Below are 22,036 nucleotides of genomic sequence, written 5' to 3' on the forward strand. Positions count from 1 at the left end.
TGCTGCAATTTATCTCGTGTTTAGTTCTTTGGCTGGAATTTGTTGACATGTATTGTACAACAGCCCAAGTCTGTTACAAACAGTGTGAATTGTGTACCTTCGGTCTTCGTAAATCGCATCATGCCCCTTCATGACCATTTCTAGTTTAGCACATGCTGACAGTCGATCAGAATGCTTACCATCTTCCACAGATTCTCAGCCTTCCTTGAAGCACTTGAACCACACAAATGTTCTTGCTTGTCTTGGTGCACTCTCACCAAATGCCTCTGTCAGCATGCGGTGGGTTTCAGCTGCAACTTCCTTCAACTTAAAACATAATTTCATTCAGGTCCGTTGTTCCATCACATTATCCATTTCACAATTCGCAGCAGCACTGAAACATGTCCTGTCACACACCACTACAACTCACAATTGCATGCGCCAAAGATGACAAAACTTTGTGTTGCAGTGTACCTCGAGCCATCTAGTGGCAGACAGTTGTTCTGCTACTGGTGTGACCAGTACAATGAAATTCTTGGATGTTTTGGATAGTACCTCTTCTTACTTATAGATATATTCTGCCTTATAGATATATTCTACCTGGAGATAGCGGTCGTGTGCAGGTGAGGTGTGCATGCTTTTGTGACTCTGTGTGCGTTTTTCCTTTCTGAGTAAGGCTTTGACTGGAAGCTTATATGCAACAGTCCTTTATTGTCATGCCTGCCTGCAGCTCAACATGTCATCTTTACGGTGAGTAGCAATCTATTGTTTTCATAATATAGCTGCATTGTCGGATAACTTCCCGGTGTTGAGGGCAGTCTCCATCTCAAAAAAGATATTGTCGATATTGTCATTTTTAGCAGTGAACAGTTACTTCCACATTTTTACACAAATATCTGCATCAGTAATAGGTGAAATAAGTGAAAGAGGAAAGTTTTTATTTTTGTAACACATTCAGTTCATCAAGTTATTTATTCATAGAAAATGCAAAGTATGTATACACTTCTCAACTCTCTCTCTTTATTTGCAGGTGTTACATGATACTGGTGTCCATCACTTACGGTTGTTGCATATACTTGGTCGCCTTGCTCTTTTTATGTTTCTTCCCGTATGGGTCTTCACAGACCTGCAGGTGCTGCTACAGGATCAAGTTATTGTAAGTAGCAAGATAGCTTTAAAAATTGTGACTTATAGGAATATAAATTTAATATCTTGCCATGTTTTAAGTATTTGTGATGTTTTATTACTTTTTTCTCTGCAAGAAAAAGTGTATTTAATATTTCTTCATAATGAGATAACATACTGTTATTGCTATAAATGAAATTTGTATTATTCCATCATTAATGAAAGGTAGAATGGGAGTGCTAATAGTTTACGTTTCATAATTTTTTATTATTAAGCATTAATGCATTTATCATAATCCCTAAACTGACACATTTGGCAGTGTGGACTGCTCGGTATTACTTTGGATTTAAAATGAAAACTGTAGAATAACTAAATGAATAATATAGCCTACAGCATCGTGTCTGAGTTAATAGAAAATACTGAAAGTGGACAAGGTATCCAGTGGTGAAGTTACATTTTGCATTGAGTTTGTGTAAGTCAGACGGTGACAGGGATGCATTCCCAAGATGACCAGTGGCAAAGTTTAAAGATCTCGATTGCTGGGAGATGCTATGTGATGTAAAACTGGAGTTTTTCTACTGCTCAGTGGAAACTGGATCAAGGGTGGCAAGTACTGTCTTAACATTTACATGGAGGAAAGAATAAATTTCAGAATTTTGGTCTGTATAGTGTGTTCAACTTTCTTGGTCAGCAATGTGTAGTTGTCCAGAGAGGTCAAAGATAATAGATCTACAGTCACTTGCAATACAGCATGGTATTATAGACCTCATGTGGAGTGTTGCTGCTGCTGATAGATTGGCAAAATCTGATTATGACTCACCTGCAATGGGTAGAAATGATGTGTTGTTCATAATCAGTGGCTGTGATAAGCCTCTACAGGTGGTGGCTTCATTGCCATTGCCTTTCAGACGTAAGCAGAATTTGTTGACACAACACTGGATATGTTCTGTAACTCATGATAGTATAGTTGTCCGGCATTCATTATTGTTGACAATCTGTCCTTGAGGGGAAAAAAATAAGAGACCAGTTCGGAACTTGATGTAATACACTGTTTACACAGAACTCATCTACATGAAGGGTGTGTTTCACATCCCTGTCTGACCATCCCCTAAATCTAGTGGACATAGTATGTTTCCATCACAATCCTTTTTCTGTCCAAAGCTTGTGCTCGGTTTCTGATGACTTCGTAGTTGACACAGTTTTGCATCTTTGTTCCTTTTTTCCACTGGATAAAGACTAAAAACTCCAGATTGGAATTTCAGTGAAATTGTGACTTAGTCATTTTTCTTGTAGGAGACGTCAGTGGAAGGCCAAAGTTACAAACCCAGATTTCAATTTTATCCATGTATTGTGCTGCCTGGAAGGTAATGATGACTGGCATTGTTTGATGTGACAGTACATGGAGTTACCTACCATGAATGAGCTTAGCAGGACTGTGGCAAATATTATCTGCTCAAGAGGAATGTCAGCCTTGCCTCAAGGGCATCTCCCTCAGCTTTTTGAATTTCTTGCTTAAAAGTCTAGACCAGGCACTCAACTTTGTCGTTATATTATGTGTGTAATACCACTGTTGCTAGGTGTCGTGTGAAGAATTGTCTGAACATTGGTGATCAGTATTGAGAACCATTGTTTGTCATGGTAGCTTATGTCAACCCCTCAGTGATGGTTTATCCAGAGGGTAGCCTCAGTTGTGGATGACATATGTACAATGTGTGGGTAGTTGGGCAGTGCGTCCACCACTATAACCCAAACTGGTAAAAAGAATGTGCCCACAAAGTAGTGTGAATCCAGCTCTGCAGTTTGCAGGGCATTGGGCAGCAACAAAATATTGTTATGTCTAATTTTCTGTCACCTCCCACCAGCATGAACAGTGAGTTCAGTGTGCTACTAATCTGTGATCAAGTGTCAAGTTCTTCATGCAGGTATCCTCCAGTGGCTGTGGTAGGAGATCCTTCCCCCACCCCCCTTGCAACTTTTACCTTGCAGGGCATTGATCACTTGTGCTCAGTATATTGATGCAAATTATTTTTGAACAGAAGTGGCAAAGGAAATCTTTGGTGCCATATAGAGTTTGGCAGGGTATTCATATTAGAAGTGCAAGACTTGCTGTACGGGTACGGTTGGGTCCTGCTTGCTTTCCAGTACCACCATTGCCTCGATGCAGGAAAAGGGTCAATGGTGTTTTGTAGGGTGGTGTCAATATGGTAACAGACCTCTTCATACTGGGTGAAGAATAGGGGAGTGCCCATGAGGAGACATGACAGTGCATCAGTGTTTGTGTGTTTGCTGATTGGTTTGAAGTGAATCTTGTAGCTATAGATGCTAAGACACAATGTTTGTTGGTGAAAGGTTTTTACAGTTATGTTGAGTATGTTGAAGGGTGGCCTAAAATGGCCGGGAAAGACTTTACATTCCAAACTAGGTGAATTTTAATTGGTTGAGGTTAAGATCTAGAACGTTTGTTATTATTTGGAGCCATATGAATTTGTCATAGTTAGATCAACTCCCCATTGCGAAACTAGCTGCCAAAACAAAGGGTATCCCAAGCTTATAGTTTACTAACAGTGCCTCCAAGTAAAGGTTCTGTTTTAATTTTGCATCTACCTGGTCACATATTAATGTTCAATAAAATGGGGTGAGTGATTGTTGTTTTGTGTGACAGAAACCTGCCATAATCATTTCCTTTTCCTGAAAAGGATTGAATTTCTTTAAATTTTTTTTACACCTCCAATGTGTCAGTGGTTGCTAAACTCTGATCAGTTATTCCTTCTTTGCTTAAGATGTAGCCTGTAGTCTCTGTGACTAGTGAAGACCCCCTTACAGTTAAAGAGATGTACACAAACAAGAAAATAAAAAATAAAAGAAACACTCAATTCAATGGTTGTATGGTGAACTAAACTTCAATCCTCTCAAATGCGTCTGTCCATGTCTGAACCTCAATGCCACCATACTGGGTAGCACAACAACAAAGGCATTGAGTCATACAAGGAAGCTTACTAATGTTCAGTGCAGTTGAACTGTTATGGAGCTTGGTAGCTCAAAGGCAAGATAGTGGAGTGATAGAATGTTAGGTATGATACATGAAAAATCGTCACTCAGATTAAGTTTTAGCCATCCTGAATCCAGTTTTCCAACAAGCACGTGGCAGATTCCTTCTAAACACTATCAAATGTGAAGATACTTTCTCCATTCACCTTACTTATCGTTACAGTAAGGAATATTCTTGCTGTCATTTTCTGAGATGAACATAAAAGAGAATGACAGTAGGATGGTCTTTCCTAGGAAAAGCTTTTTTTGACTCAGTACATGTTACATTCGTTATTCACATGACTTTCTCCTGGTGAATCATGTTTTTAGGAAATAGGGTTAAGAAGTTTCATGTGTTAAAGAAACTGAAAATAATTAAAAGTATTTGTTTGTTCTGACTTCAGACAGGATCAGATTTTAGTTCAGCTTTCTTGAAACATTGACTGATGAGAAATAATACCAACATGAATAAACAGATGGAAGTAACCTGTATTCTTTGAATATACAATCAAATATAAATCATTTGATTCTCTACCTAGAGTGGTGCAGAGGAACTCGTTCTTCAGAGTGATAGCACCTATACATTAGGAAGGCTACCATAGAAAAACCTAAGTACCTGAGTTACGCAGCCATTCTTCCAGGTCCCCATGATAGCTCTTGTGATTCCTGTTTCCACCTGTAATGGTGTAATATTCTTTCTGCGGATGATGTATGTTGCACATAAACTAAGTTACGCATGTTTCAAAATTGGAAACTTTCTCACCCTGTACAAGACCTATTACTTTGATCAACCAATCACTGTGGCACATTCGTAAAACACTGTACTCACATTCAATAGAATGGTGGTTCAAATCCCCTTCTGACCATCCAGATTTAGTTTTTCTGCAACTTTTCTAAACAACTTGAGGAAAATGTCGAGATGTTTCCTTTGGAAGGGACACAGCTAATTCCCTTCTCAAATGTAACATGTTCACCTTCTCTAATTACCTTGCCTTTGATGGGAGGTTAAGTCCTAATCTTTCTTCCTTGGGAATGATATGAAATGGAACAACCTTCTGCATCAGTAGTGTGAGAAGCAAAACATCAGACTATATTTCATTGCATAAAGTCTGATTGGTTTAAGGTTCTCTGTTTTGAGTAACTTCTTAAAAATACTTTGGCTACCAATACTTCGGGATTAGTATTTAGTCTGGAGTCATCAGCTGAAAAAATTGAAACCTTCTGAGAGGACTGGGGTAGCTGAAAAAATTGAAACCTTCTGAGAGGACTGGGGTATTTTGTGATGCATAGTAGAGCTAGCGTAAGTATATTAGTAAATGAAGAATTTGCTTTCTAGAGAGGTATCATACAACATCTGAAGACTGGCAAATGAAGTGAATATTTCATCATGTTAGGTGATCCCACTCTTTCTCCCCACGATGGCTGCAGCACATGCCAAAACTGTAATGAACAAGTTTAATATCAAGATGTACTTTCTCTAATGTTGTTTGTATTGCCATTATTATAGCCTGAAGATAAGGATTGTACCTTGAAACATGTTGCTTTATTAAATAAGGAAGTCAAGAAACATTCGTGATTTGTAGTGGTCCCTGAACAACTTTTTCACGTCATACAAACCACAGGATGATGAGTAAAACATATGTCAGCACAATGACTAGATTTTAAAAAAAGATGAAGAAGAAAAAAAGCTTTTCCAAACATAAATTGTTACATTGCTTGCAGTGGAGATTAAGCAGATGATGTGAAAGAAGTTTTGGTGTATGCTGAGGAAGACTTATATCACTATGTAGTGCTGTTACTGTTTACAGACGTTACTATATCAGGAATTGTAGCAAAATGCAGGAAGGCCTACTGAGGATCAACATTTGATGTAATGGCTGTCAGTTGACTCTCATCACAAGCAAATGTAACATATTGTGTGTAAACAGATGGCTAGACCCATTACTGAATCAGTAGATTCCATAATATATATGAAGTTTGCATCCGGAGTAGTTAACAGGACTAACAACATAAAACTAGTTACAGGAATAATGCTAAAATGGCATTAATACATATTTCAGTAAGAGTTATTTCACAAAATAATCACGAATATCCAATCAGAGAAATTTGAGCTTATACATAGATTTTCCATAGTTACTGTCAGATGGCTCAGAATGGGGGTTCAGATGTAAATCTGTTTAAGTATTATGAAGTTATTTAATGTATTGTGTGTAGGTATTATCTTTGCAGTAATATTTGACTGTAGTTCTTGACACAATTGGAAGCAGTCACACAATAAAGTCAGTAAAATGAGTCGTAACCTCTTTAGTCTTTTAAGGCTGTTAAAGGGAGAGTTAATTCTGATTCTGATACATTTAAAGGAGGCGATTGTTACTGTGAGAATAAGTATACAAATGGAAAAAATGATACAGGTATTTGTACTTTATTACAGATCAATGGAGATAACACCACTGTCCTCTCTCTGTTGTTCATCGATGGAGTTCTAAACTGGTTACAGAACATCATAGCTTTCAGTGTTTTATCACTTGTTACTCCTCTGACATACGCTGTAGCGAGTGCCTCCAAGCGTATTTTTGTCATTGCATCATCTCTGTTTGTGTTGGGCAACCCAGTGACACTGACAAATGTTTTTGGCATGATGATGGCTATATTTGGTGTTTTGTTTTACAATAAGGTAAGTTGATTGCATGCTGTTTTCTAGATAAAGGCTCAAATTCAACTATGATGCTGGAACTTTTTGTATATCACTGAAAAAGTATTTGTTGTATATGTGAGATACTGCTTAAGGGCTATTATGTTGTTGTGTGCATTGATTAAATTTTTTTTATGTAATTCATTGAATGAAAACAGTAGACAATTGTTTTCAAACCTGTGGTCACTTGATTTGATATTTTATACTGCTTGATTTTCTGTTTTAACCATGTGGTGCAGCTGTCCACTGCAAAGCCAAAGAAGCAACATTAATAGGTGTCCACTGCAGTGGACAAGTGCACCATAGGTTTAAAATATGTGACTGCACTTAATTTTTGCTTTTCATGTAATATGTACTACCTATGGTCAAAAATATGTTCGAAGCAGAGTTAATAACCCAGCTTGCAGAGTGATACTGGCTTACAAGGATTCGTGAAATCTGTATTAAGTGGGCTGTTTTTTGAAGTGAACACATCATACAACCATGTTCTTAAAAAATTTAGTGCAGATTCTATTGAGTGCAGCAACTGTAACTTCTGCACTCATGCACCGACAGTTGACCACATACATAAAGTTTTGAGCACACATTGATGAAAATCAGGTAGATAGTAACCAAGAAGGAACCCACAAATTAGACATGAAATCACTCCCACAAGCAGGAGGGTGTCGACGAGGAAGAGAGCATCTGGCGGGGTGCCCCCTGCTGCTGTTCAGACTGAGAACAGCAATGAACAAGATGCTTAACCTGCTGGTCTATGCCTGGCCAGTACATTTTGTGCCAGGTAAGCAGTTTAGTGCATGAGGACTCCCCAGTGACCTTCATGCAGAAGCTGTAGAAGAGGATAACACTGTCCACTAGGATGGGCTGATGGCAAAGGTGAAAAAAATGGCACGACAGATTGGAGTCCTGACCAGGAATGTGGTCAGGCAAGCCATGTTAGATGTACCACTGCAGCTGTTGAAAGATAGTGTCCATCATCACTGCAGCCACACAGGTCACTGTGATAGGGAAAGTGTACACTGCCTGTCAATCCTCTTCATCCAAATGGAAACACAAGATCTAACCTTCATCGAACTTCGAGTCAGGTCCCGTTGGGAGATGGAAAAGTACATCCATGTTGGAGTGCTGTGTGCTATTTCAGAACTGAATATTGTAATGGTATCTTCTGAGAAAATGTGCCCAGCATTGACACAAAAATGATCGGATGTTGCGAACTCTCTGTGTGTCTACGAACCAGGATAGCCCTCAGGCCCCTTTCAGAGGCATCAGTCACCAACACCAGTTGTTTATCTGGTTCAAGTGTGGCAAGATATGGGGCTGTTTCAAAGTCTTGAAAGCCTGTTCACAAGCTTCTGGCTGCACAAATGAGATGCACTTCTTCTGCAGTTTGTACAGCAGGTGCGCAGTCGATGCATCATCCGGGCTGAATTTGCTTAATATGTGATCTTCCTCAAGAAAGATGGGAACTCATTGACATTCTCAGGATAAGAAAGCGTGATGGTGGATTCGACAAGTGTCTTTGTGGGTTGAAAACTGTTGCAGGATATAAAGTACCCTAGGTATTCCACTGACAGTTGGAAAAATAACTGATTCCTCAAGGTTGCATTTGAGGCTAGCAGACTGGAGGTTGTGAAACAGCCACAGTTTGGTAAGTGTTCTACCCTTGTGGACCCATCACTATAATGTAGTCTAGGTAATTTATGCATCCAGGGATATCCTGCAGCAGTTGTTCAAGGAATCTTTGAAAAATAGCAGGGGCACTGGCCATGGTGAAAACTAAATTTTTGACCCTGTACAACACATGTGGTGTGTTTACTAAGAGGACTTTCTATGGTTATTGATCCAGAAGTAGTTGTAAGCAAGCTTCAGAGAGACTGGTTTTTGAAAAATGCTATCCTTCCATGAGTGCAGAGGAAAGTTTGTGGTGTTTGAGAATGATATATATATTTGCTGTCTTGACTGGGAATTGATTGTAACTTTAAAATCTCCACACAGGCACAGTTTTCCCAATGGCTTTTTTGTGATAACTAATGGTGTCACCCCCTCCCTGGCAAACACAGGTTCAATGAATCCAAAGCTATCAACCAGTGTAGTTCATTTTTGATGGCATCTCACAATGCATGGGACATGTGTTGCACACACAAAAAGTGGGGGTGCACTGACTATTTTAAGATGATATGTGTGATGGAGTTCCTCGCTTTGCCGAGACCCCTGAGAGAAGATCTCCAAAAACTCCATATTGATGACACCCAATTATTGAAATGGTATTAGTTCCGACACCAGGTGGGTGGAGTCCTCGATGAAGAAGTTGGAATCTGAAAGGTATTGAAGCTGAAAAGATTATCTGTATCTGTGCTGTAAACCACAAGGAAGGTGAGGTGGCATACAACCTGTTTGTATAATGCCACAATCATGATATTTCCTTTAAGTGTAATATTTTGCAGTTTATATGTCACCAAGCAGCAAGCTGAGGATTCCAGGGGAGGTGCTCCGAGCTGGAGATGTATTTCATAGTTTAACAGGAATGCAGAGGTGACTATTGATTTTTAGCTGAACTTGTTTGCCACACAAAGTGAGTGTGATGGACAGTATCTGTGGGGACACTCCCAGGTTTGAGGGTTAGGACAAAATCATATTAATATCCATTTATCTTAAGCACGACAGGCTGATGCAAGGTTCGTTGCTTCAGGTAGGCTTCACACTGTGCCTACCTATTGGGGCAGTTGTCTCAGACATGTTTTCAAGAACATTCCAGCCACAACAGAAGCAAGTGCTAATGGAGGGGCAAAATCGCTTTCCTTGTTTATGGGACTGAGCTGTAGGGCAACGGCGTTTGCTCTCTGTGGTTGCCGCATTACTTCAACTAGGCAAGATTCCTCTTCCAGTTCTAAAGTGATGGCTGCCACCCTGCCCTCAAAATTTAACCAGCTGCCCAGGGGCTGGGAAACTCTGAAGGATTTTACTCATTTTAAAACGCCCTCCAAAGAAGGGTCTTCAAATTGTAGAGATTTCTGATGCACTTCCTTATCCAGAGCTCCCTGAATAATATTGTCCCAAATCATCACTTCGGCATAAGATCCCTTATGTACATAAGTCACAAAACAGCATTTCCAACTGAGTCTGTGCAGTTCAGTCACCCACGCACAGGGTGATTGGTTAGGTTGTTTACAACACTGATAAGACACAACAGAGGATGCTATGAAATGGCAGTGACAGTTAAAGTGGGTATATAACAAAGCACGCATTTCATCAGTGGTCAGATGTGCATTCTGTGAGAGGAGCCCATTTGCATAAAAGCTGATACAGGTACATAATAGGCAAGATCCATGACAGGAAAAGGTGTTCGGTCACAGCTGGATCTGTTACCTGGAATGCTGTAGGATGTATTTCTCATATGCCTCCATCTCCTCCATTGACTCTTATAATGAAAACGGCAGCGGATCCATTGTAAACTGCTGGGAGAGCAATGCGGACAACAAGCCCTGCTGACATTTGAGTCCCTCTTAACTCCTGTTGGAGAGAGAATGGTGGAGCACAACTTTCCTTGACACATCCAGTGAGGTAGCCTTGGGTGCATGGTCCACGGTTGTGAAACGAACACGAAAAGTGCCCACAACTATTGCATAACACACAACATAAGAGCACATTGTCACTTCTAGAACAAGTATACTTTCTGATCACAACTACCAGGTTTAACAAGAAGTACAATTTTGGGGGGGTGCCATGTGGCTTGACATTTGCAAACAGTTCAGTAACAAAGTGAATTGCACACGGAGCCAGAGCAGAATGAGGGCAAGTTTTGGGTGGTGTTCACCTACATAGACATGTGTGGTAGGTGGCAATGAATGCGCCTCTGCAATCGTCGTACGCTGTCACTCAACTGCTGTGTCTCCTCGTAGTGACCAAGTAGTAGTCCGGTGGGTTGCTACAGGTATGGTGATGATCTTTTTGGCAGATAAATTATATCACTGAAACAGTTCGAGAAAATTTCATTTTCAATATAATCTGACAAATCACAGTTACAAAGTCTCTTAAAAAAAGGGGGGGGGGGGGGGGGATCATCGGATGCTGAGGGTCATCTCCTACTCAAGTAAATGCGGTATTTTTCCCAAGACTGAATAATAATATATTTTACTTTTTGGTTTTTACACTCTCAATTCTGTCTTGTCCTGAATATTTATGTATTTTGACATTTTAAATATTTTTCTTTATTTGGTACCTCTTTTGCTGCTGCACAGGAAGCCAGGATCTGTTTATCTTGAGACTTTCTTGTTGAAGTTATTCCAGAGACAGAAGCCAACTGGCAGTGTGTCAACAAGTGGTCATGAAAGCATGAACAATTTTGTATGTAATAATTATTTAAAAGGGAAAAACCACACACACACACACACACACACACACACACACACACAGAGAGAGAGAGAGAGAGAGAGAGAGAGAGAGAGAGAGAGAGAGAGAGAGATGTATCATTTGTAAGAGTTCAAATTTTATTTTACAGGAAAAATTAGAAGTTCATGGATGCTTTAAATTATACTAACTGAAAAATCATTATCATTTTTCTATGTGAAGAAAGTTTCCATGGACAGTTTATATAAAACAAAATGAATTATGGGATTTTAAGCTGATTCTTTCCATTATTCATTTTCTCAAATGTTTTCTGCGCATATTTATTTTCTATGTCTGTCCCAGCTGCATTTGATATTCTATTTCTATGAGCATCACTGATCTTTTTCCCTCCACAGGCTTATGTAGCAAGATTTGCCTGTAGTATCTCACCATCTTCTGTTCTGTCAGTCTGTAATAGGAGATGACCATATTTATATAAAACATTCAATTCCTGCATGAATGTCACCATTTCTGATGTGTTGCAATATGGACACCTCCAAAATATTTCTCAGGAATATCGCTGCTCTAACATCCGCTGAAAGAGTAAAGTTCTCATTTCCATTAAGTAGCAAAGGCAATGCACATTCTCCTGTAAAATTTAATTCTCATCTCTTTTGGAAATTATGGTGGATTTGCCACGTGTGTTGATACTTAAATACTTTCCTTAAGTTATTATCGTCAAATTCATAGCTGCAATCACAGTCAAGATGTCTGAAATGTGAGGCTTGCTCAAGAACCTGGCAATTTATTATAATTTCACATCTGGAAGTTGACTTTTGTCTTCAGTGTAAATATTGTGCCTTCCACAAAATTTATCAAAAATAAATACTAAGTTTTGTAGATTAGTTTCATCACGTGGGGTGACTCTCATGTCATCAACAAAGAAAAAGCAGTTATTATGGCACCTTTGGCTAAAAGTAATCTCCAGACGAATATAGCTTCTCCTCTCATCATCTACTTGTTAAATGATGATAGTGACAAACTACAATCCTGTCTCACTCCTCTGTTAATCTAGATAGAAGCTAAAAATCAATAGCTAGTGTTTATCATTACAACTGTATTATTGTTCAGACTTTGTGTTACTTTGAGATCTTGAGGTTATCCAGACAGTTTTAATGTGTTGTATTAGAATACTCTTGTCAACTGTGTCGAAAGCTTTTACAAATCTACGAAAGTAACATATTTATCTGACTGTGTTCATCAGTTAATTGATCACTGTAAATGGATATCTTTACTGGTCTACCTGAAAAAAATTTCTCCGGTGTACACCATCTACTGTTTTCCTGCCCTGTAGTCCCCAGTCTGACCCAGGCAGAATGGCGATTCCTCCATAGATTTCATTGAACAGGATCCTCCAGCCTCTGTGCCCAGCACCAGCGAGTCTTCGAACACTTACACTCAGGAGCCACCTAGATGAATGCCCTTTGTTTGTTCCCTCCTCTCCATTCCCACTATCACTCTTAACCAGTGGAACATTCATGGCATTATATCCAATAAGGAGCATTTACGGCTGCTCTTGAAATCACAGTGTCCGGTTGTTTTCTGCCTTCAAGCAATTAGATTGCATCTTCCGACTACTTTGAGCTTTCGCATTTCTGTCTGGTGTGCTTTGACCTTCCTGGCAAGGATGGCATTTTATCTCATGAGGCCATCATGCTTCTCATTCAGGATGATGTCCATAGCCAAACCATCTCATTGAACATCCAGCTGCAAGCTGTTGCAGTCTGCATTTTCTGTCTTCATTACATCCCTTCTCTTTATAACGTGTAGATCCCTTTGCCATTCATTGTTACTGGGTCAGACTTAATCCTTCTTATTGGTTAGCTCCCTCACCCCTTCTTGCCGCTTGGTGACTTTAACGCCCATCATCCTCTTTCGGGCTCTTCAACAACCTGTCCGCGAGGTTCCCTCTTGGCTGACCTTCTCAGTCAACTTAACCTCATCTGCATTAACACTGGAGCACCCATGTTCCTTTCCGACTGCACGCCCACCTATTCCCATTTGGACATCTCATTTAACTCTGGTCTTGATTGGTCTGTTCTCTGTGATGTGTGTTCAAATGACAATTTCCCATGTACTATCCACTTGCTGACTCCTACCCCCACCTACATGTAAACCCAACTGATCGGCAGCTATCTAAGGCTGACTGGAGGCTTTACTGCACTATGGCCTCCGTTGTGATGATCAGGTTGAGAACCTTAAGAGTGTTACTCTTACCACCGCAGAATGTTCCATACCTTGCACCTCTTTTTTACTGTGCTGTGTCCCAGTCCACTGATGGACTGAGGCATGTTGCAATGCAGTTCGTGTGCCAAGACATGCTCTCCAAATTTTTAACCATTATCCTATGATGACAAGGGGTATTTATTACAGGGTGTATACGACTCAGGAAAACCAGGATATCCGGAAAAAAACCCGGGAATTTCTTCATCCGGGAGAAAAATGGGAAAAACCCGGGAATTTTTTAGAATTCTCAAAATTTTTCATTCCTTTAGTTTTCAGTTAAATTTTAGTAACTTTAACTGGTAAGAACCAATGCTCTAACAAAGAATGTTACTGTATCTCGCTACTGCAGAATAATACTGCTGCAATAAAAAAGAACGAGAAAAAAAGAAACTAAAATAAAATTTAAGTTGAAACAGAAATTCACAACAACAAAACACAGTGCTCTTAAAAGCATCTGCCAACAGCAAAATGTGTCAAACGCTTTATGAAGGCTATGCAATGTTTCATAACAACAAATTGCCTCCGATGTGCGTGACGTCACAACTTTACATTAGATTCGTTTGAGCGGTTACGAGCGAGCTTATCCGCATGTGCAGTTGAGTCTCGTATGAGTAGTACCTTCTCCTGCTTCTAGCTACAGAAGTGTGGCAGTTAGCTGTATAACCAATAGCAGCAAGCAGCCAGATGCTATCCGGAAAAATTTTACTGGTGCGCCTAAGCCGCCAGATTCACATATGCGCAACAGGGCCGAAACTAGAGGGCGGGGGTGAACTGGGTTATCTGCCGCTGGCGATAGTTTCAGGGGGGGGGGGGGGGGGGTGCCAAATTCATATTATTGAGGAAAACAGGGTGTGTACGACCTGGGACAATCGGGGAAAAACCCAGGAATTTTTTACAACTCCGGGAATTTTTCGTTGTTAGTTTTCAGTTAAATTTTTGTAATTTGGCTGGTAAGAATCGATACTCTAACAAAGGATATTACTATATCGCGCTGTTGCAGAATAATATTGCAACAATAAAATGTGAACAAGGAAAAAAACAAAAATAATACATTAATTGCAAAGGAAATGTGCCATACACAACAAAACACAGTGCTCATAGAAGCTTTTGCCAACGACAAATTGTGTCAAAGGGTTTAGGAAGACTATGAAATGCTTTGTGACAACAGATTGCCTCCGATGAGCATGGCGTCAAAACTGTGTACATTAGATTCACTTTATCAGTTACGAGCGGGCTCATGTGCTTGCGCAGTTGGGTGGTGTATGAGTAGTACCTTCTCCCGCTTCTGGCTACAGAAATGTGGTTGTTGGCTGTGTAAACAGTCGCAGCAAACTGCTAGATGCAACTGGGAAAAATTTTACTGTCGCACCCAAGCTGCCAGATTCACGCATGCGTAGCAGGCCCGGATATATGAGGGAGGGAGAGGGCTCCCAAATTCATATTCTTGAGAAGGAAAAACCTTGTATCACAAAGCGCCTAGCATTCAGCGCACGTTGGTCTGTCGATTACGCATATGATTTTGAAACGCATCCCTGCTAGGTTTTGAAAACACAGTGTAAGTTGATTTCGGAATGAATCATAAGTTGATTTTTGAATACGTGCATAGTGTACGTGATGTCTGTTAGGGGAATGCTCGTTGCATCTAGAAATAAACTTTCCTGCAGGCAAAAGGAGACCGGGCTATACGAGCTGAGCGGAGTAAAGCCGAACGAGTGAACGCCAATCACTGTCTTTTATGTTCTTGATTGGGATTGGGAATGATAAGCATTGTTATACTTAGTAGGGAAATCCATAGATCCAGACTTTCAGAGTGGAAATAAACGACTAACAGGAATAACAGGTAAGAAAGATTGTGTGTTATCTTCTCAGTGTATTCAGGAAAATGTCAGTAAATTTTTAGCCAGATCGCTACACTAGTAAATGCCAGTTGTACAGTCCCCGTCTAGCAGCTGCTTAAGTTCTATTCTGCAAGTACCACGGAAAATGATTTGTACGAACATAACAACACCTAACTGGAGAATAATCAGAGATAACTAAACCGGTGATTCTGGCAGGGTTAGTGAAGTGAACCGGCGAATAAGTTTTGACAAAGGCTGTAATAGTTCCAGAATTAGTCATGACGAGATTGATTGTTAGAATGAGGAAGGAGAAGAAACGGGGACATCACACAAATTAGGGAAGAATATGACGATTACAAATTTATATAAAAATCTCGTGCTACTACTTTTTGATCTCGTGCTCAAGAAACAGGAGCATATGCATGAAATGTGAAACTATTTTCTAACCTAAAGCTTTTTGCTTATAGTAGGCCTATTAGGCATTTTATGTTGGTCTTCGTGAATTATATTCTGTCGTGTTTTGTACCAAAACAGTCTTGTTTATTTGGTGTGTGTTACAACTTATGCAGTGTTAGAAAGGCCTATTTTGTTTTACCTAGTAGACAGTGACAAAATAGACGAAATCAGACCGAGAAACCACACTAGTCTTCGGTACTATTTGTATTAATAACTTGCGCAGTATTAGACAACAGTATTTCAATTTTTCATGTAGCAAAACGTTTGACGAACTTTGATGAGGTAATAGATTCTTTCGCAGAAAGGAAAGCGCGCCATGTAAAACTGTAGCAAGATTAGAGAAAAAATAATGCTAGGAGCTAAAGATCGAAGAAATGTGTACTGTCTTGTTTGTCTCTTGTCTTTACTGGTTTTATGTATCCTATATTTAATTTTATGTCACCCAAAACAGAAAATTATTAGCTTACAGGCAATAAAGAGTGCAAATTTTCTGAAGAGTTCTTGTTCTCCCGATTAAAATAATCCCATCCAGTATTAATTGCGAGTTAAAAACAAGAGGGGCATGATGTCAAACCGAGCAACTGGGAGCAGGAGAGGCACCACATGACATTTTAATTTCCACTATCCTGAATATAGTTTGATGGCATCCAGTACAAAATATACACGTTACAATTCCACGGAGCAAAATACAGTGACGTGCGATAGAAGAATGCTGTGCGAAGACGGGTGGCACTGCACTCTGGCACATTTAAGACCAAATAACATTCTTACATTTCCTCGAACATATGTTTTACATATCAGGCTCTTCAGAACGATGTGCATACAAAATGAACATATTATTGAAAATTCAATTTTTTAAAATTTTTTACTTGGTATCTCAAATGCTCGAGGGAGGTGGCAGGGCGCTATTATCGCAGTATTGCCCCAGTTCGGAATTATCGTAGATCCGGTGCTGATGCGCAGAGCAGTCTGAGTTGTAGTGGGGAAGTGTGTAGTCTCCATGTGACACGTGTTTACACTTTAGTAAGTTTGCTTTTTCCTCTTCGTTTACTGCTCTCACGTGAAATGAAAACAAAATGGATTTCTGTGGCCAGGAGCTATCAAGTGAATTAAAAGACATTCACATAATCATGGAAGGCTAAGATACGTTATTAGTTTCAGATTTTATTTTATTTCCACTTTTCTGACAGTCATGCAATAATCGCCTTGTAGAACAATGAAGTTATTTTTGTCGGTTTGCTAAAGAAATTTGGTTTTTATTAATCTTTTACGCTGAGGCAGTCAATGTATTTGAAACAAAGTGTTTAGTTCCACACTCTTGGCTAATTTCAACAGCTTGCTGCATTTCAAGTGCACGTTTTCATCTTCTAGCACGTATGGCATTATGCCATAATATAGAACCAAAAATGAGTTAATACAGTACTGGTACTCCAAGAAAATTCACATCCTGGAACCCACACTGAAAAGCTGAATATCAGGTCGAGGCCTACTTCATTGGGAATCTGGACCTACGAATGTGCTTTTTAAGTATGCGCTTTAAATGTGCCATTTTAGTATGATTCACGAAATTCCGATGCTCTCAGAGTATCCTCTTATGTCTTTTTTCTTTTATGACATAATGTAAGATCTTTTAATGTTTTACACATGCGAACATACGGGCTTCCTGCGTAACAGTAGCTGCCAAAGTGCGGCAGCACCTGTCATCTGACACTCTGATGACTACTGAAATGAACCTATTTCTAACTGTTCGCGGGAAAATATTGCAAATGGTGGTTTGAAAAGCGTTACTTTCAAAGTAAATTTCCTTTTACGCAAGTTGAACTATGTGCGACAATGTACGATTAACTTCTTAAATCACAGTGTGTTTGAGGACGAGCCATTTTTTTCACAGTGTGTTTGAGGATGAGCCTTTTAGAAATATTTTTTGCCCAGACATTCATGTCATTATCATGAGCAAATTGATGTAGTGCTACGGGAAGCTCTATCTCTTCTGCGGTAGCTAATTTATTTGTGGGAAACTTTGAGGGCAAGTTACTGGACTCCGCTAACAATTTTACTGGCACATTTGTGTGATATATTCTAAATTGTAACACGCGCAAAAAAGATCAACATTACATGTGAAAGCTTAGCTTATCTCGCAGCTTATTAACCTTAGAGACCAATATTATATGTGAAAGCTTTTCTTTTCTTGTAACAGCACAATTTATATTAATTAAAAACATTACCTTTCCAATTTGTGTATCCATGCTACTTAACAGTGATGTTAGTATTAGCTGACAACATCACGTGTCCTGTGGTCTGAATATCCGCTGTCATCGGGTGGCGGGATCACGAGACACGAGCTATGACAGGCTTCCAAAAGCACATCGCAATCTCGATTACAATGGTTCAGAAAGTAACATGTGGTGTTTGGTGAAATTCGAATTTATACTTTTGTAATACAAAAATAAGCAGCGTACATGTTGCTGTACATCAAAAATCTTTCCAAAATGTGTTTTCTTCCCTGAGTTTCGTCTTCTAAAGTCCCGGGAAATTCTGCGCCCGTGTATAGAAACATAACCATTCTAAGGATTGATAAATTTTACGATTCTGAGGGAAAATATACTGTTACTTAATAACACAGAAAAAAGTGTTTTCATCTGGGAGAAAGTGTATTTTTAGCCAGGAAATCTGGGAAAAACCCGGGAATTTTTTTTCTCGTTCTCGTATCCACCCTGGAAAAAGACCTTGTTTCACAAAGCCCCTAGCACCCAGCGCACGTTGGTCTATCGATTTCTCATATGATTTTGAATGCATCCCTGTTAGAATTTGTACAAAAATGTTCAAAAACCAAGTTGATTTCTGAAAGAATCGTAAGTTGATTTTTGAATGTGTGCACAGTGTATGTGATGTTTCTGCCAGGAGTATCCTCATCGTATCTAGAAATAAACTTTCCTGCAGACAAATGGGAACAGGTCTATGCGAGCTGAGCGGAATAAAGCCGAACGGATGAATGACATTCGCTGTTTATGTGGTTGACTGGGTTTGCAAATGATCAGTGTTGTTATAACAACTAGTGAATTCCATAGATTCAGACTACCAGAGTGGAAAAAAAAAAATGAGTAACAGGAATAACAGGCAACAAAGATTGCGTATTGTCTCCTCCATGTGTCCAAGAAAATGAAATTTTGAACAAAATTTTTGGCCAGACCGCTACACTGCTATAAGGGCCAGTTATACAGTCTGCGGCTAACAGCCGCTAAAGTTCTATTCTGGGAGTAGTGTGGAAAACGCGTTGTACGAACACGTAATAACGCCCAACCGGATAACTAAACCGGTGACGAAATTAACCAGAGAATAAGTTTTGACACTGATAGGAATAGTTACAGAATTAGTCGTAAGATTGTTTGTTAGAACGAGGAAGGAGAAGAAATGGGGACTCTCACAAATTACGGGAGAATATGACGATTCGAAATTTATTCGCAAATTTAGTACCACTACTTTTCAATCTCATGCTTCAGAAACTAGAGAGTATGAATGAAATGTGAAACTATTTCCTAACTCAAAACTTTTTGCTTGTAGTAGGCCTAATAGGCATTTGATACTGGTACTTCGTGAATTATATTCCGTCATGTTATAAAAATGACCATTTGTGCCAAAACACTCGTTTATTTGGTGTGAGTAACAATTGCTGCAATATTCGGCAGGCCTATTTCGCTTTAGTTATATAGCAGTGACAAAATATACGTAATCAGATCAAGAAACCACACCAGTCTTGGGTCCAATGTGTATTAACAGCTTTTCTAGTATTAGACAACGACATTTCATTTTTTCCTGTAGCAAAATGTTGAACTTTGTTGAGGTAGTAGATTCTTTCCCAGAAAGGAAAGTACGCCACATAAAGCTGTGGCAAGATTAGAGAGAAAAGAAGCTAGGACTTAAAGATTGAAGAAACGTGTACTGTCTTGCTTGTCTCTTGTCTTAACTCATTTTACGTATATTTTATTTAATTTTTTGTCACACAAATCAGCAAGTTATTACATAATAGGCAATAAAGACTGCAAATTTTCTGAAGAGTTCTTGTTCTGCCTGTTACAAATAATCCCAACCAGTATTAATTCTGAGATTTTTTAAAAGATGTCAAAAAGTGCAGCAGGATGTCAAACCTGCCGACTGGGAGCAGGAGAGGCACCACAGGACATTTTAATTTCCACTGGTGTGAATATAGTTTGATGGCACCCATTCCATTACAAAATATTACATGTTTGAATTCCACAGAGCGAAATACAGGAGACGTGCGATGGAAGAATGCTGTGTGGAGAGGCGTGGCACTGCACTTTGCCACACTTAAGACCAAATAACATGTCTTATGTTCCCTCGAATATATATGTTTTATGTCTCAGACTCTTAAGAAAGACATGTGCTACAAAATGAAGATATTTTTGAAAAGCCGATTTTTAAATTTTTGGCTTCTTACCTCAAATGCTCAAGGAGGGGGAAGCGCCACTATCTAATATCGCCTCGGTTCAGAAATATCCTAGATCCGGACCTGATTTACAGAGCAGTCCGAGTTGTAGTCGGAGTGGTAGTCTCCACGTGACCCGTGTTTACGTTAAGTGATTTGGCTGTTTCCTCTTCGTTTATTGCTCTCACTTCAAATGAAAACAAAATGGATTTCTGTGGCCAGGACCTATCAAGCGGATTAAAATACCTTCACATAATTACGGAAGGCTAAAATATGTCATTAGTTACAGATTTTATTTTGTTTCCACCTTCCTGACAGTCAAGCATTAATTGCCTTGCAGAACAATGAAGTTATTTTTGCCAGATTGTTAAAGAAATTTGACTTTTACTAATCTTTTCTGTTGAGGCAGTCAATTTATTTGAAATGAAGTGTTTAATTCCACACTATTGGCTAGTTTCAACTGTTGGCTGCATGTCAAGTTCATGTTTTCATCTTCTAGCACATATGGCATTATGCCTCAATAAAGAACCAAACATGAGATAATGCAGTACTCCAAGAAAATTTACATCTGAATCTGGACATACGAATGTGCACTTTAAGCCGAATGTTGCATTTTAGTATAGTTCACAAAATTCCCATGCTCTTGGAGTGTCCTCTAATGTCTTGTTTCGTTTATGACATAATGCAAGATCTTTGTATGTTTTACACGTACGAACATACGGGCTTCCTGCGTCGTCATAGCTGCGCAAGCGCTGCGACACCTGTTATTTGGCACGCGCTGGCAACTGCTGAAACGATTCTATTTCCAACAGCTCGTGGGAAAAGTTGCAAATGGTTGTTTGGAAAGTGTTACTTCAAAGTAAAGTTCCTTTTACGCAAGATGAACTCTATGCGCGCGAATGTCCGATGAATTTCTTAAATCAAAGAGCATTTGACTCTCATTCAAATATCAAATCTTTGAGAGTGACCATTTAGAATTTTTTTGAGCCCAGAAGGTCAGATATATATGTCGTTAAAAAATTTACTGGCACATTTTTGTGATGTATCTTTAAAGTGTAACAGGCGCAAAAATGATCATTATGTGTTAAAGCTTAGCTTCTCTTGCAGCTTATTAACCTTAGTGACCAATATTAAATGTAAAAGCTTTTCTTTTCTTGTAGAAGCACTATGTATATTAATTTAAACCATTACCTTTTCCTATTTGTGTGTTCACGCTACTTTGCAGTGATGTTGCTATTGGCTGACTACATCACGTGTTCTATGATCTGAATATCCGTTGTCATTGGCTGGCGAGATCGCTTGACATGAGCTACAACTGGCTTACAAAAGTGCATTGCAATCTCGATTTAAATCCTTCGGAAAGTAACATGCGGTGTTTGTTGAAATTCGAATTTATACTTTCGTAATAAGAAAATATGTAGTGTACATGTTGCTGCACTTCAGACATCTTTCTAAAACGTGTTTTTTTCCCCCTGAGTTTCGTTGTCTAAAGTGCTGGGAAATTCTACGCCGGTGTATAAAACCACAACCATTTAAAGGATTGATAAGTTTTACAGTTTCAAGGAAAATTATACTGTTACTTAACATGGAAAAACTGTATTTTCATCCAGGAGAAAGTGTATTTTTAACTGGGAAATCCGGGAAAAATCTGGGAATTTTTTTTTTCGGTTTCCACGTATACACCCTGTATTATAAACAGTTGTGTGCACAGTGTCATCACAGTCTTCAGGGTAGCAAAAAAAAACTAGCTGGATTTCCTTTACTGGTTCTATCAACAGTTTCACTCCCTCTTACATCATGTGGGGCAGGCTCCATCAGCTCTCTGTAATTAGGGTTCAAGGATTTATTCCCCCAGTTTCCAGA

General features: G+C 39.2%; 1 protein-coding gene across 1 annotated transcript in view; it reads left to right on the forward strand.

Annotated features, from left to right (window-relative positions):
- The window catches only part of LOC126298435 (solute carrier family 35 member E1 homolog), an 84,323-nt gene that overhangs the window by 49,352 nt on the left and 12,935 nt on the right, over positions 1 to 22,036 (forward strand). The window contains exons 4-5 of the mRNA XM_049989760.1: positions 1,010 to 1,135; positions 6,563 to 6,805. Coding sequence (XP_049845717.1) covers positions 1,010 to 1,135; positions 6,563 to 6,805 — 369 coding nt within the window. The remainder of the gene's footprint in view (positions 1 to 1,009; positions 1,136 to 6,562; positions 6,806 to 22,036) is intronic.

Source organism: Schistocerca gregaria, chromosome X (genome assembly GCF_023897955.1).
Source record: "Schistocerca gregaria isolate iqSchGreg1 chromosome X, iqSchGreg1.2, whole genome shotgun sequence".
Lineage (NCBI taxonomy): Eukaryota > Metazoa > Arthropoda > Insecta > Orthoptera > Acrididae > Schistocerca > Schistocerca gregaria.